This window comes from Rosa rugosa, chromosome 1 (assembly GCF_958449725.1).
Source record: "Rosa rugosa chromosome 1, drRosRugo1.1, whole genome shotgun sequence".
Taxonomy (NCBI): domain Eukaryota; kingdom Viridiplantae; phylum Streptophyta; class Magnoliopsida; order Rosales; family Rosaceae; genus Rosa; species Rosa rugosa.
In genome coordinates this window covers 14,924,978-14,939,908 of record NC_084820.1, presented here as the reverse complement: position 1 = coordinate 14,939,908, position 14,931 = coordinate 14,924,978, and the positions used below count along the sequence as shown (strand labels likewise).

Genomic DNA, 14,931 nt, shown 5'->3' with positions numbered 1-14,931 from the left:
GTCCTTGGGTTCTCCTTTGCAAAATTTTCCCATTTCTTTGTTACGTCCGTTCTTTCCGTTATTGCACCTGTCAGATGATTTTGCATGAGGGAAAAATTCACCAACAGTGTCTGGACACTTAGGGGACTTTCAGAATGATACCTGAACTTACAAAGTTATCAATGTGATACCTGGACTCATTTTTTCGTATCAATGTGATACCTACGGCCAATTTCCGTAACGGCTCCGTGACGGAAATTGGCCGTAGGTATCACATTGATACGAAAAAATGAGTCCAGGTATCACATTGATAACTTTGTAAGTTCAGGTATCATTATGAAAGTCCCTAAGTGTCCAGACACCGTTGGTGAATTTTTCCCAATTTTACACGTGCGATGCACGTGAGTCACTTAATGAAGACAAAATGACCGATTTACCCTCAAATTCTTTCTTTCTTTTCTTTTCTTTTTTTCTTTATTCTTCTTTCTTTCTTCTTCTTCTTTTCTGGTTTCTTCTTCCCCTGATTTGAATCATCAAGATTCAAATCATCTTGCTCGTCCGATTCCCACCGCCGATCGCTGATCAAACACCGCCGCTGCGTCTCAATCCACCTTCATGCACCACAGATGTTTCTGGTTCCTCCAACTTCAAATCCTATAGCAAATTGAAATTGTGCATTGAGGCTTCACCGCTCACTCCGAGTTCATCCCCGCCGCCGCCACCAATGACTTGACCACCACCACTCTCGTTCTCTCCTCCGACCCCCTTTTATACACCATTGATCAGAAACTCAGACTCTGCCAGCCTTCCACTCTCAAATCACAGCTCCAATCCCACCCCTCCATCCTCTCCTTCGTTCCCGACATGCAACATCACCTCCACACCATCCTCACCTGCAACTTCATCGGTTTAGCCGAAAACTTCGGCCTCTAGCCCAACTTCGATCAGAGGCAATTTTAGGCAGACAAAGATTAACAACTTCGGCCTCCACACCATCCTCACCTGCAAAAAATTCGAGCTGTTCTTATTCACCAGCTTCGCCACTCCGCTGCTACCCACCTTTGTGCCTCGCCGATTAGTAGACAAAGAACTCGGAGCCTCCACCATCGAGAAATTGAGGCTCACGTTCTGCGTGTCCTGCGCGGCGGATATCGGCCTCGTCGGAGAAAATGTTGTATGAACATAAATTTAGTTTGGGTTCCACGGTGGCAGCTAGTCAAGCTCGTTGATTGCGGCCTTGGCTTTCTTGATTAGCCAATCGACGACCTTGCTAGGCTGGTCGTATCCAAGCCGGTCCTGCATATCGTAGAATTGAATGGCGGTGTGGGCGACGAGCCGGATGCTGCGGTCCCTGGGGCCTTTGGTGGTGCAAACCTTGCTGTGGCTGTCCTTCCGGTCGGTGGCCCTTAGAGTGTGGCATTGAGCCTCCACGATTTTGCTAGCGGTGGAGGAAGAAGCAGTCCTTATCCCCAAACCCAATCGAGAAGCAGCGGAGGACGACGTTGTTGTGCGGTGGTGGAGGTTGTTGTGGTCAAGTCATTGGCGACGGCGCAGGGATGAACTCGGAGTGAGTGGTGAAGCCTCAATGCACAATTTCAATTTGCTATAGGATTTGAAGTTGGGGGAACTAGAAACATCTGTGGTGCATGAAGGTGGATTGAGACGTAGCGGCGGTGTTTGATCGGCGATCGGCGGTAGGAATCGGACGAGCAAGATGATTTGAATCTTGATGATTCAAATCAGGGGAAGAAGAAACCAGAAAGGAAGAAGAAGAAAGAAAGAAGAATAAAGAAAAAAAGAAAAGAAAAGAAAGAAAGAATTTGAGGGTAAATCGGTCATTTTGTCTTCATTAAGTGACTCACGTGCATCGCACGTGTAAAATTGGGAAAAATTCACCAACGGTGTCTGGACACTTAGGGACTTTCAGAATGATACCTGAACTTACAAAGTTATCAATGTGATACCTGGACTCATTTTTTCGTATCAATGTGATACCTACGGCCAATTTCCGTCACGGAGCCGTTACGGAAATTAGCCGTAGGTACGATGTTGATACGAAAAAATGAGTCCAGGTATCACATTGATAACTTTGTAAGTTCAGGTATCATTCTGAAAGTCCCCTAAGTGTCCAAACACCATTGGTGAATTTTTCCCTTTGCATGATACAAAGTTAGTTACTCATGCAAATGGTTAGTTGCAGTGATTCAACAGATGTACGGCCACAATGTGTTTGATGGTGATCATCGTAATCGAACGGCTAATCTTTCGCCTTAAGACCTAGCTAGACCCGTTAGCCATGCAATGCGAAATGCATTAATCATTAACAGAAGGCTTTTAATGAACGATTAGGAGCTGTAACGCCGTTGCGCTGATGCCGTAAGATTGGCTAAATTTTTCTCCTACGGCTTGACATTGAGAAGTTGACTGTGAGTCTTTGAGAAAGTGTTGTGAAGCTTCATGGGAGATGTGTTGGTCTAAGTCTAACCACCTCTCGTCAAAGCCATCATAGCTTTTCTTTTCCCTTGATTCTTCTCCCCTGGAAATCTTAGGCTTACAATCCTATAATGTATATTGATGGAGACACAATAATGAACTGATTATAGTGTGACTTGGTTTGCTATGGTACTGGTAGACACAAATAATTCAAGATATTATAGTGAAAGAGAGAAAGGAATGAATATAGTGCATGTGACTTGGTGTGCTATGGCTCTTGCTGGATCTGTAAATATTCTAATTCCATGATATCACATGTCTCACATCAAACATACACCATCCAACGTGAATAACACGAATACGGAACATCAGCCTAAGCTCAACATTGACCAATAAAAGAAAAAGCTCCGGCTGCAAGCATTTCCATAACTACAGAATTTGATGGAAACATGAAATGACAGATTCACTGTGAGAATGAAACTTGCTCGTCTATGCTGTGGTAAACTCCTGATAAGCACTTAAACTGAAGCTAAAAGCAGAGAAAGCAAATGATTCTATTTGAAGTGCTAAAAAAGGACCCAACTTGTGTCTGATTAATAATTTATGATCTAAACAACAATGTCAAACTCTCTCCTACATGAGAATCTCATAGCACCACCTCAATCAGTAGCCTAGTGAAATAAAAGCTTATTCTTGAACTTCTCCTTGTGATTCTTGCTACCAAATGCGGTTACAAAGCTTTCAAGATTGTGCTTGAGTGCCTAAACTCCTGCCGGTTCTGGGGTTTCCAACTTAGTTGCAACTATCTTACATATAGGCATGACATCGTTCTTGCTTAGAAGCTTCAGGGATGGATGAACCTTAACATCTGGAAGGCACACCCTATCTCCTATATCTAGATTGCTGATATCCACCTCAATTTTGGGAGGAATATGTTCGGCTGGGCAAAGGTACTTTAGACTTGTTCTAATTTTGTTCAGGTGGCCCCCTGTTTTGGCATGAACAAGTCATAATCAGTGTACATGTTGCATAAAGTCATAACTGACAATCAATAATTAATCTACAAATAAGTTTAAATGCCTGCATGATAATGATACGCCAGTTACATATAATCTTTCTCTAACATGCATGTAGCGACCAAGTATAACCCCCTTATACAGAGCCTTACGAAGAACTAAAGGCAGTATCAACATGATGCATTAAACAAGAGGATTCGGATTAGATTCCACCCCTGCACCTTCACATCTTGATGAATTTTCTTCATGTTTATCTTGACACTTGAGTACTTGGCATAGTTTAGGGGTTTACTTAGTAACCAGGGGTTTAACAGTTTTTTTCTTTTTTTGTAACTTTCATAGTTCGAGTCTCAAAAACTAATCGCCCATTGCACTCAACTAGACGCACACTTGATTAGCTAAATACAACACCAGCTTAATACTCTCTCTCTTCTCAAATCCTAGACTTCTCTGTCTTCTCATTTATTCCCTGCTTCTTCTTGCCTATTCTTCCAAATTTCTACATCCATTTCTTCTTCCCCTTCACTATTTCTCTCTTACTTCTCAGAGTTAATGCTCTGTCACACGGTACATCCTAGGAACTAAAACAATGATAAGCTTTTAAGCACGGACACTTTAAACACCAAAAGTAGCTGCAGTTTTGTGTTTTGTAATACCTAACAGTTCAAGATACACATACACTTCATGCCTAATATGCTACCTATCACTCAAATGACTCAATAATCCAACTTCAATATATACATGCAAGTGTGTACAACACTATTTTAACTATTGATCAAGGTAATAGCTAAACATTGCGTAGTAAAAGCAATTACCTTTTTTGAGACCTGGGCAAACATCTTCACCTTTAAAAGTAACCGGAACATCCACCTTCAACTCGGAGCCCTCATCGGCCCAAACAAACACCAAATTCAGTATCTTCCCACTCTCTTCGTCCCTATGAATCTACACAATCACAATTTCACAATCCCAATTATTAAAATCCGACATAAATTTCACAATTTCTTATCAAAAACATGATGGGGACTTGCCTTGACAGGTAGGACGTTTCCGGATTCAAGCAGAACCGACGACCCGGACCCGGCTCGGATCTGGAGCGGAAATGTGGTGGAGCAGAAATACGGGAGCTCAATGGACTTGAGAATGGCCTGAATCTGCTTCCACTCGGTGGTCAGCAAGTGTTTTCTGGCGATGGACCGGCCAGTGGGCTTGGGGCTGTTTTCCGGTGGAGGCTGAGCGAAGACGACGGCGGGGATTCGACCCTGGGCTCTGTCTTTGGCTGAGATTCGGTTTCCGGTGAACTCTCTGGGGATGGCTTGGATGGTGTGGTAGAGAGAAGCTTGGGATTGGAGAGAGGGGTGTGAGGCGGAGGGAGGAGGGTTTGAGAGAAGCGACCGGAGGCCTCCGCCGGCTGAGCGCCACCACCTGACCATTTTCGGGTTGTTGTTGTTTTCGTTCTGGGTTGTTCGACGAGGGTTTTGTGGGAGTTGTGTGGGGTTTAAGGGCTTTGGGCCTATATTGGGTTTAACCGTTTAACTCTCAGTTGAGGGCGCTGAGCTCCTCATGGTCACATTTGGTTTTTAGTTTTCTTGGGTTGGACTTTGGGTCACACTAGTTTTGTTTTTCAAAGGACTTTGGGTCACATTTATTTTCCATCGAGATTCAGTTAGCGAGAATAGCGACCGACTCTTAAGGGCGCGACAAAAAGAGTCATTATTTATTTTAATGGAGGCGTTTTTGCGAACGTGGGGAAGATATACGGCATATACCAAACCAGAAATTGGTGTTATTGCATATCGTATTTAGGCCGCGTTTGTTTGCCCGGATTAATAGCTGGATAGGACAAATTAATATCTAAGCCGGTGTTTGGTTGGTCAGATTAGCCTAGGATTGGAAATTTAAATCTTGTCAGAGTAGGATATCAATTCCTGTTGGAGAGGTGGGATATGCACAGCAGTACAGGATTACGACTAATTACAAGAATGGATCTTGACCAATTGACCACCATCCTTCTTCAAACAATTAATCATCCTCTGCGTCTCTGCCGCGAATCCGAAATCGAACACGAAAACATAGCATCCTAATCGGGTTGATCGACAAGTCAGGGTTGATGGTCTGCGTCTGCGTCGCCGAAACCGCTGGATCTGTTTTACTCGGCGGCTAATCCGCCGAATTCGCCATTATCTTCGACCGGAGAGCCGCGACGCTGTGGCTCTGGCCTCAAAGAGAGAGCTCCGCTGGGTTGTTGGGCTTGAAGAGTGAAGCTTTGGCGGTGGGCTTGGAGGAGAGTGAGATGGGGAAGGGGTTGGCTGTGGAGGCCATGGACTCGGGTACAGGTAGAGAAGAGGAGGTGAGTTTGCGTCTGAGTGTTGACAACGGAGGTTTGACGACAGATCTGATTCTTGTACTTATCCATTCCAGCTCTAATCCACTTATACCAAACAGATGAGATTCTGAGTATCCAATCTTATTCTAATCCAATCCAATTATTATCCTACTTCATTCCTATCCGGGCAAACAAACGCGGCCTTAGGGTTGTTAATCGTGTTTGGTTCGTGTGGGGTTGAATTTGATTACCCTTTTAAACCAGATAAACAGGCTCATCACTTGCAACTCTTAAAATTACTTACTTTTAATGAGTTGTGTATGCAGGTTACATCACTTACATGCAACGGGATCTGACTCTTTAAATAAACGAGTTACATAAATTCATTTTATGTTGACGGATTATAGATTCATTTTATGTTAGACGGATTATATGTGACTTTTGGTTTGGATTGGGCCTATGAGGCTTCGGCCACTTGGGCATGTCTCTTAGATGTGGGTTGTGTTGTTATTTCTTTTTTGCTGGAGCCTTCTCGATGTTGCAGTAATTCATTGAAAGGATTGGACACTCTATTGTCCGGTTTAAATAACAAGTTTTATTATCGAGTCTTCCTACAAATCGAGGCACACGCTTAGCTGATCGACCTTAGACAGACGGAGCTTATTCCATGCACCAACAGGGTACTGATCATGATGACATGTCCGTAAGTCAAAGGCAAAAGTCGATAAAGGTTGGATCACACCGACATGATGTAATACTTAGGCCTTCTCCAATGATGGGTTTCTAGTCTAAATTATAGATCATTGTTTCCTAAAATCCATCTTCAATAGGAGATTAGGTCTATTACAAAAATCAAATATGGGGGTCTAAAGTCTATTGGTTGGTCGAAATATAGACCTTGGTTTAGACCATGAAACCCAACCGTTGGCCCACATGGATGATTCAAATGTATTAGAGTATATAATTGTAGACCTCAAACGATTGGAGTTGGAAAAATTATAAATCTTATTATTTTGATGGATAGTACTTTTCAAAGCTCTAAAAATTTAGACCATAATCTATTTTAGACCTTGACGATTGGAGATGGCCTTATACATTGTATGTGCATAGAATAATTTTCGCTTAAACAAATGACATACTTGCATATCATGGTACTACTTGCAATAGTGACTGTTTAGGTCTTCCATAATTTCGTTTTCGTTAGCTAGTTGTTCTTTAGTGTTTGGTGTGTTCTACTATGGAGGTCTTGACTTCGTCCCCCTCTTTTTGTATCTATTTTTTCTTTAATAACATGGGGTGGTAAGGAGGTTTCTTTGTCTCTCTTATCCCTCTTTTTGAGCCAAAAAAAAAAAGAAAAGGAAATTTTCTGTTCACATCTTTGCCGACGGCGGACCCCCTTAATCTGGTCAATTTTACATGGGAAAGAGAAACATACATAACTTGGAAAATCATTAACGAATAGGAGAAAAAGTTGCTTTGGTTTGCTGAACACTATCATGGCATATAAATCTCACAAATAATATGATAATATCTATACAAATGCCACCATTTCCAGGTCGTTGAATTCAATCAACAGAGAAAACTTTAATAATTGATTGTCATTCCATGTCAAATCGATGCACGTGACCCTCTTCTCTCCTCACAAACTTATAATAAAAAGTCAAGCTGCAAAAGGGATTTAAATGGGGGAAAGAAGAAGATCGAGAAAAAGGAGAAGAATAAAGAAAAAGGTATAATATGAGATCGATCATCGACAGAATGGTTGATATGCATGCAGGGGTGGCCTGGAAATCCAACAAAGTCCATGTTGCCCTAATTTTAATACTACTATTACTACTGTGAGATTGAATATTTGAATATATTTTCAGGTGGTTGATCATCTTGATTCTGGAGAGCTGAGACCACCAAGGGGGCCTAATCCACATCCACATTTAACACCAATTTTCTATGCCCTTCCAAATCGTAGAGCTTTTTTCACTTGGCAAAACCAGGCGATTGGACTCGCGGACTGAATATATAAACTGCAAAGTGAAGAAGAAGCTAAGCTTAGCCGTAATGATGGATTAATGGGTTACCTAGATTAATTTCACTTGTGCATACTATAGCACTTGGTTTTGGAGTTGATCATACGTTTTGTAAACCTGCTAGCTACTTTTATATACTATAAGAACCAATTAAGAAAGATTCGAAATTGGCTAGCCTCACTCAAGCAATGTATACTCTTATTTCATTAGAGTGCACGTATAATACATCAATTATGTACGTGATGTGATATTTATTTATGTATTATATATCAGGTACACGGTAAATCTACGATTTTTTCTTTTATTTTTCAAACTCGTTATTTTGTAAAAGTAGTGACTGATCTAACTGTAAGTGATTGATTGTACCCCTTATCGTTATACATATATAACTCCACTATAAATTTTCATCATACGGCTATTTATTGTTTTACCAACGAATGGATCACTGTTTTTAACTTTTGACTTTACTTCATTCCTGATGATGATTTACAAAAGTTAACTTGCCCAAGCCATCTGGATTGTCAAAATTCTTTTTTCCCTAAAATGTGATGGAGAACTAGCATCATTTTCATCCAGATATGTCGATGTCATTGCACAATGCCATAATCTACTTGAAAATGATAATTCTGCATTTTTGAATCCCATTAGTGTTGGAGTATATATTACACTTCAGAAATAACAACGTACGTTGAAATATTCAATTATCTTATGCCCGGTGCTAGAATAATAATGTCTACTGTAGGAAATTCAATGAAAGGGACCCCGATAGAGTTTATTTCATTATGACCAAAAAAAAGATAGAGTTTATTTCATGGACTCATCGCTCCTAGTGAAGTGTGTACGCCACAAATACAAAGCTGTACCTCACCATCTAATAATTTAAGAGTAACAAATACAAAGGTGTACATCGGCTATTGTATACTAAATTACTATTACACTCCATAAGTTTTGTTAATTTGGTACATTTTTAGCTATGCATTCATTCCATACTATTATATCGACTTGAAACTAGCTAGTTGGTCAAAATATGTTCTAATGTTCTATAATTGACCACAGCAGTTCCCTAGTATCTCTTACGTGTTAACCTCTTACTATAACACATCGGATTCCTGGGAAAGGAAATATATGCTCTCACCTACTGCAAGGAGCTCTCTGACACCGTAGAAACACAACTTGAATGAAATGTTCGTATTTTGCTTTCTTATGATAGTGATTTTCACATTCTCCATCGACACTAGTTGAGCCTACCTATATATACGTGTTCTGTGGCATTAAAGCTGTCGAATTTTTGTTTGTTTGTTATATTGGAGAAGTTCGAATTCATGTCATAGTTCTAGTCTATTGGGTTATTGTATGTCTCTTGTCAAGTGAGGTTGAATCAGATTTAAATATATGCTACTAATAAAGTAGAAATTTTGTAGTAGGGTCGATTACATTTCACTACCATTGTCATCTGTCTAGTCCGCTTTACAATTCACTATAATAAAATATGAGGACACGTTTACTTACTTGGAAGGAAATGGAATGATTACGGAGTAAAAACATTCATGCGTTTACTAACACATAAAGGAATCGGAATGATTCCGGGTAAAAGAATTCATGCGTTTACTAACACATGAAGGAATCGGAATGGATGTAGGTCTCACCTCCTTATCAGGAATCGATTCCTGAATACTCAGGAATTCGATTACGAAGGGGGGAGATGGGTTTAGGAATCATTCCTCCGGAATCAATACCGATTCCTTTCTTCTCCCATTCCACTTGTCTCCGATTCATGATTATTTTCCATTCCAAGTAAGTAAACGTGCCATGAGTGATATTCACATTCCTCATTTTACAATCCACAATCCACACTCCATATTCCTTTCTGTAATGTTGAGATACTAAAAAAAGAAACATAAAGCGTGTATTGTAAAATTAGGAGTGTGAATTTCACTTTTTTTTTTTTTTTAGAGAAGAAACGACAATTTTATTGAAGCGAAGATATTAAGTACATTCTCTAGAAATAATCTCCTCTAGAAAGAGGTGTAGAAGTAAAAACAACATTGCACGGCCTACATCCTACATCTTTAATAAAATGGTACTCAATCCTACATCTTCTAATTTGAAAATAATCAAAATATATAACCGTTAATTAACTAATTAAATGTTGAGAATATGAATCTCATAAGAGAAAATCAGGACATTGTCTATGTGTTTATGAGAATTTGGGTCATGAACTCCATCAATTGTCAATTAATTTTGGTTACGAAGCCGAGATTATATGTACGTATTTGGTATCAAGTAGACAACAAATCAACCCTAAAAAGCTGCATAATGGCCTCCTCCAATCTTTTATACTAACAAATTGATCAAATAGTACGTAAAGAAAATTGTACGTGATTGAAGTTTTTCTAATTTTCATATTTAAGGAAAAGGAGGTGAGAAATAAGGACAAGAAAGCGGAAAGAGACGATCGATTTTTATTTTTTGAGTGGTTCTAGTTAAACCTCTAAATTTGCTATTTTGACCTCCCATACTTAGTACATCTCTAATTTACTTTTTAGAATACTTGAAAAGCTAAGTAGACCTTCTTATTTTTACCAAAACGCACTTGAACATGAGATACAACATCTGTTATACTACTTTTTATCTTTATCTTAAACCACGAGAAGAAAAATGAATCAAAATCACATGACATTACTCTCTTATGAGTAAGTCTCTCATTCACCAAAATTAATCAGATGGTTGGTTCTCGATCTTGATGTGTTGTTGAAACCCCTTTGAATTTGCTAAAAGAAGGATTTCAAGGGTTTTTGATTGGAAGATCGAGTAATGATTATACCATAATATTCAATTAATTTAGTTTAAGAAAATTTCAAAGCAGATTGTTTTGAATTTACTTTTATAATAAATGATGAGCCATGTATAGAAATGAATATTTTTACTCAATTGTTTTAAGTAAATTATAAAACTATATAGGCAATATAAGGAAATATCGGGAAAAAAATATATTTTAATTGAATGTTATATTTGGTTGGAGGAGGTAAGAAGAGTATTTATTTATTTACTTACTTAATTTTTCATTTTTCTCTCTTTGTCCTTACTTGTCTTTTTCATAGAAGTTGACAAAGTCAATTAATAACTGACAAAAAATTAGAGGTCCAAATATCAAATTTTGAGGTCCAACTAGAACTACCCTTATATTTTCGGATTGCCAGATCGAGAAAAGGAAAAACAGCTGAGAAATGAGGACAAAAGGGCGGAAAGAGACGAGAAGGGACAGAATGGGTCTTTGATGGTACGTATAAACATTAATTGAAATTGAACCCTCTGCACGCAATTGCTCAACAAACGCGTCCTGTAACACTGCACAAACCAAACCCACACCAGACAGGCAGAAGTGCCGGACTAGCCTCTTGTCTCTGGGCGCATGCAGTCACTCTCAGCCTCAGCTTCAGGTTCAGGCTCAGGCAGAGACCACCTTCCCCTCTCCCTCTGTCTCTATCAGTGGTCTGGTCTGGTTTGCATGACCATGCCACCACCACAACTGGCCATCTCTCCTCCCTCCATTTTGTCTTCCCTCGCCCTCTCGCCGGTCCCACCCTCGTCGTTTCCACCACTCGACTGACACCACGTTCGCTCTGACTAGCTAGGTATCGTCCCGTTAAGGGGAAGTGATCGATCCTACGTACACGTACTTTAGGGCTCGCAATAGCGTTGGTTTGCACAGAGGGTGATGATGTGGGACGCTGCGTTTTACTGTTTTAGCTATTATATATTTTATATGCATGCATGAGGCTAGGTAGCTTCCATCACCTGGGGGTATTCACTATTGCATTCCCTGTTCGATCGATCAATAGCTAGCTGAGCTAGTCAAACACTCAAACTCTTAGGGTTATATATCCTGGTGATTTGATAGGTCTTTTTCTTGAAAAGATATGCTTTTGATCGATCGGTTATATATCCTCAAAAGATGTTCACTTGGATAAAAGAATGACAGTACTCGCAGACCCGCAGTTTGAAACGTTCAGTATTTAGACGTGACATATTTACATATTAAATCTAAACGAAAGAAGATCATTTGCGCTCCCTTTGATCATAATTACATTATGAAACAATTTACAGATTTTTTTGTTAATCATTTTGCAGCCTTGATATATGAAAAATTCCTCGCAAAAGTAGAAGATTGAGATTGTGTGCTAAATGAAATCATTTTTTTGAAGATAAATGTCATAATCGTTACTTATAATAATTCAATGTTCATTCGACAATGATTTGATGAGTATGAAAATCACAGTCCCTGTTAAATTCAAACACAACATAATTGACTGGGGATAACATATCGTTCATTAAATTCAAATTTTTCAATCCAATCTAATTAGTTGCATGCTTACTTATTTGATCCACTGTTGAAATTTGGAAGCTATAGAAACTTGATGGAATGATATTTTCAAAATTATCATACATACACTTTGATCTAGTATATATCAAACATAATTGACATGAAAAGAAGAAAACTTGTTTTCACACCTTTGTTTATCACTATAGTGATTCGATTTGATTTGATGATATTGTTTTCTCACTTCTAAAACCGATCACTTACGTTGAATTAGGTACTAATTTATCAAATATTAGTTCTTTTAATCAAATAAAAACCATATGCTTCTATTTACACTCGTACTTTCTTTAGATTAATTAATCGTGTGATTAAGCTTGTATATTAGTATATGTGTTCGTACAACTACAATGTGAATGTGATTTGTGAGTAATAGTTTATGTGTGGAACAGAGTCGCTCTCGCTTCCCATGGTTGTATAGAAAATTGATGGGTTAGGTCACACTACTCACCAAATTATCAAGTAAAGGCCTACCACCGTATCAAAACCCACACGTGGCGCACTGTTTATGTTTAAATTAGACCAACCAGGTTATAGTGCCGGGGCCAACCTCACGCTGACTTATATAGACTCGTATACACCCTAATGCCGCTGATTAATTTGGTAGGAAGATGCCTAATTATTATATAGTTCGAGACAATCACGTATGTGTAATTAGAATCAGCGAGACGCTAACAGCCTATATAAGCCTATATAAGGGGATGGAAGTACAGAAAAATTAGAAAAAATGAATAAATTAAGATAAGATTAGTCGTTACGACGCTATATAAGATTGTCGAACACGTTAATTCGAAATTACTGAATAATTAAATAAGAAAAAGAGGGCCAGAGGGGGCATGATTGACCGGTTGGGCAGTAGATAAGTGAAGCGACGTGATTAGCCGGTGGCTGGTGGACATGGCCTGACCGCGTGACGGCTGAGGAGGCTCGAACCCATCAGTCCCTAGGGGGAAGCTTAAGGTTCCGTCACTTCAACAACGATCGACAGTGAACACGTGTATCCAGTGGGGGTCGTGGTACGGAAGGTTGTGACCGGCAATAGCCGGTGGTGCTACAGCCCATACCACACCACCTGACTGATGAGCCCGTCTGTATTTGTCTCTGTCTGGGGGCTCGTGCGTCGCTGATGCAAGGAAGGTTGAAGAAGAGAGGCAGCAAATGAGCAAATCGAGAAAGGGGAAAACGGTTTGACTGTTTTGCCCTTCCCCTCCGGGTCTGAGTGTTTTTGAGAGAGACAACTGTCAAATTACGAAGGCGAGAGGGGGAGTGGCAATTTGGTAAAAATTGGACGATGAGGTTAACGCGCATGGTATCCGGACGTACTGTTTTGGCCGGGGATGGGGATAACTATTGCCACTGGCCACCAAGGTCCACTCTCCAATTACGTAAATGCCCTTTTAACTACCATCAAGTTTCTGTTAATGGTTAAGGTACGTAAAAGAGATTAGACTTATTTAAAATAAGTATTTGGTGAACATCTAGTAAATACTTATAGAAGAAGCACACTTAACGAATGATTAGTTTCAAAAAAATATATATGAGAACACTGATGTGTTTTTTATTTTTATTTTTTAAATGTAACATTGATGAGCTTTTATCAGAAAAGAGATCTCTATGACGACCTTGCTATTTCTACCTTTCGATTGACTTAGAAACCCGCTCCTCTACGGATAGTAAGAGTTTATAGTACTAAGAGCAACTCCAACAGCTTCTCCATATTTTGATTTTTCTTTATTTTAGGAGAAAATAAGACTTTTTTGCTCCAACAGATTCCCTATAACTATCCCAATTTTAGAGATAGTGAGGAAAGAGAAAACCAAATTCTCTAAATTTACAGCAATCTCTAAAATTTTAAGGAAGAATTATGGAGATTTTAGAGATTGCTGTAAAATAGAGAATCTGTTAGAGTTGGAGAAGAAAAAGAGGCTAAAGCTTTGACTTTTACTTCCCTATAATATAGAAATTTTAGGGAAGCTGTTGGAGTTGCTCTAATTATAAGTTTGTGCGGCGTATACTTGTTAGTATATAGGCTAATTTAAAATTTATTTACCTAATTTAAAAAAAAAATTGCTATACATTTCGTTTCACTTACAAACTCGCTCCTCTACATATAGTAAGAATTTATAATGTTACGTTTGTGTGGCGTATAATTGTTAGTATATATATGCCAATTTGAAATTTATTTACCTAATTTCAAAAAAAAAATTGCTATACATTACGCAGACTCATATTTACTATATTTACTATAATGAATGCCTTTTTTTTTTTTTTAGAAACCTTATATATACACAGCAGCTCTAATATCTTTTGAGTAGCAATTAACAGATAGATACATAACATGTTAAGAGTCAAATTACATTCAGGACTCATCATAGCAATTAATCAAAGGATTAATTATGAGCTATCAAAATTAAATTGAAAACGATTGTTAGCTTATCTAGTTGCCATAATTTAAACAAATTATTTGTTAATTACAAAATTGATTTCCCTCATTAATGGCCCCAAAATATTAATAACAATTGCCCCAAACACATTGTCATCTAGGATTCCTTAACTAAAACAATTTCATCTTTGACTTTCTAATCATCATATCCCAAATAATCAAATCAAAAAATAACACTATCAAATTTACCATAACCAAAAAAATTACCATAACACAAACGAGGACATTTACGTCATTACCCCTCTTGCATTGACAGCCAAGGCAGTGAAAGCGTCCAAACAAGGGCACCATCGGGCATTAAACGCAGAGGACAGTACAGGGACAAAGAGGAA

General features: G+C 38.8%; 1 protein-coding gene across 1 annotated transcript; it reads right to left on the bottom strand.

Moving 5' to 3' along the window:
- Nucleotides 1-2,936: 2,936 nt before the first annotated feature.
- On the bottom strand, nucleotides 2,937-4,922 carry LOC133727344 (uncharacterized). Its single transcript, XM_062154936.1, has 3 exons — nucleotides 4,460-4,922; nucleotides 4,244-4,373; nucleotides 2,937-3,400 (listed from the first exon to the last, which is right to left on the bottom strand). Exons 1-3 carry the CDS (start codon nucleotides 4,859-4,861, stop codon nucleotides 3,174-3,176), a joined length of 759 nt encoding a protein of 252 aa, XP_062010920.1. The 5' UTR covers nucleotides 4,862-4,922; the 3' UTR covers nucleotides 2,937-3,173.
- Between the last annotated feature and the right edge of the window lie 10,009 nt (nucleotides 4,923-14,931).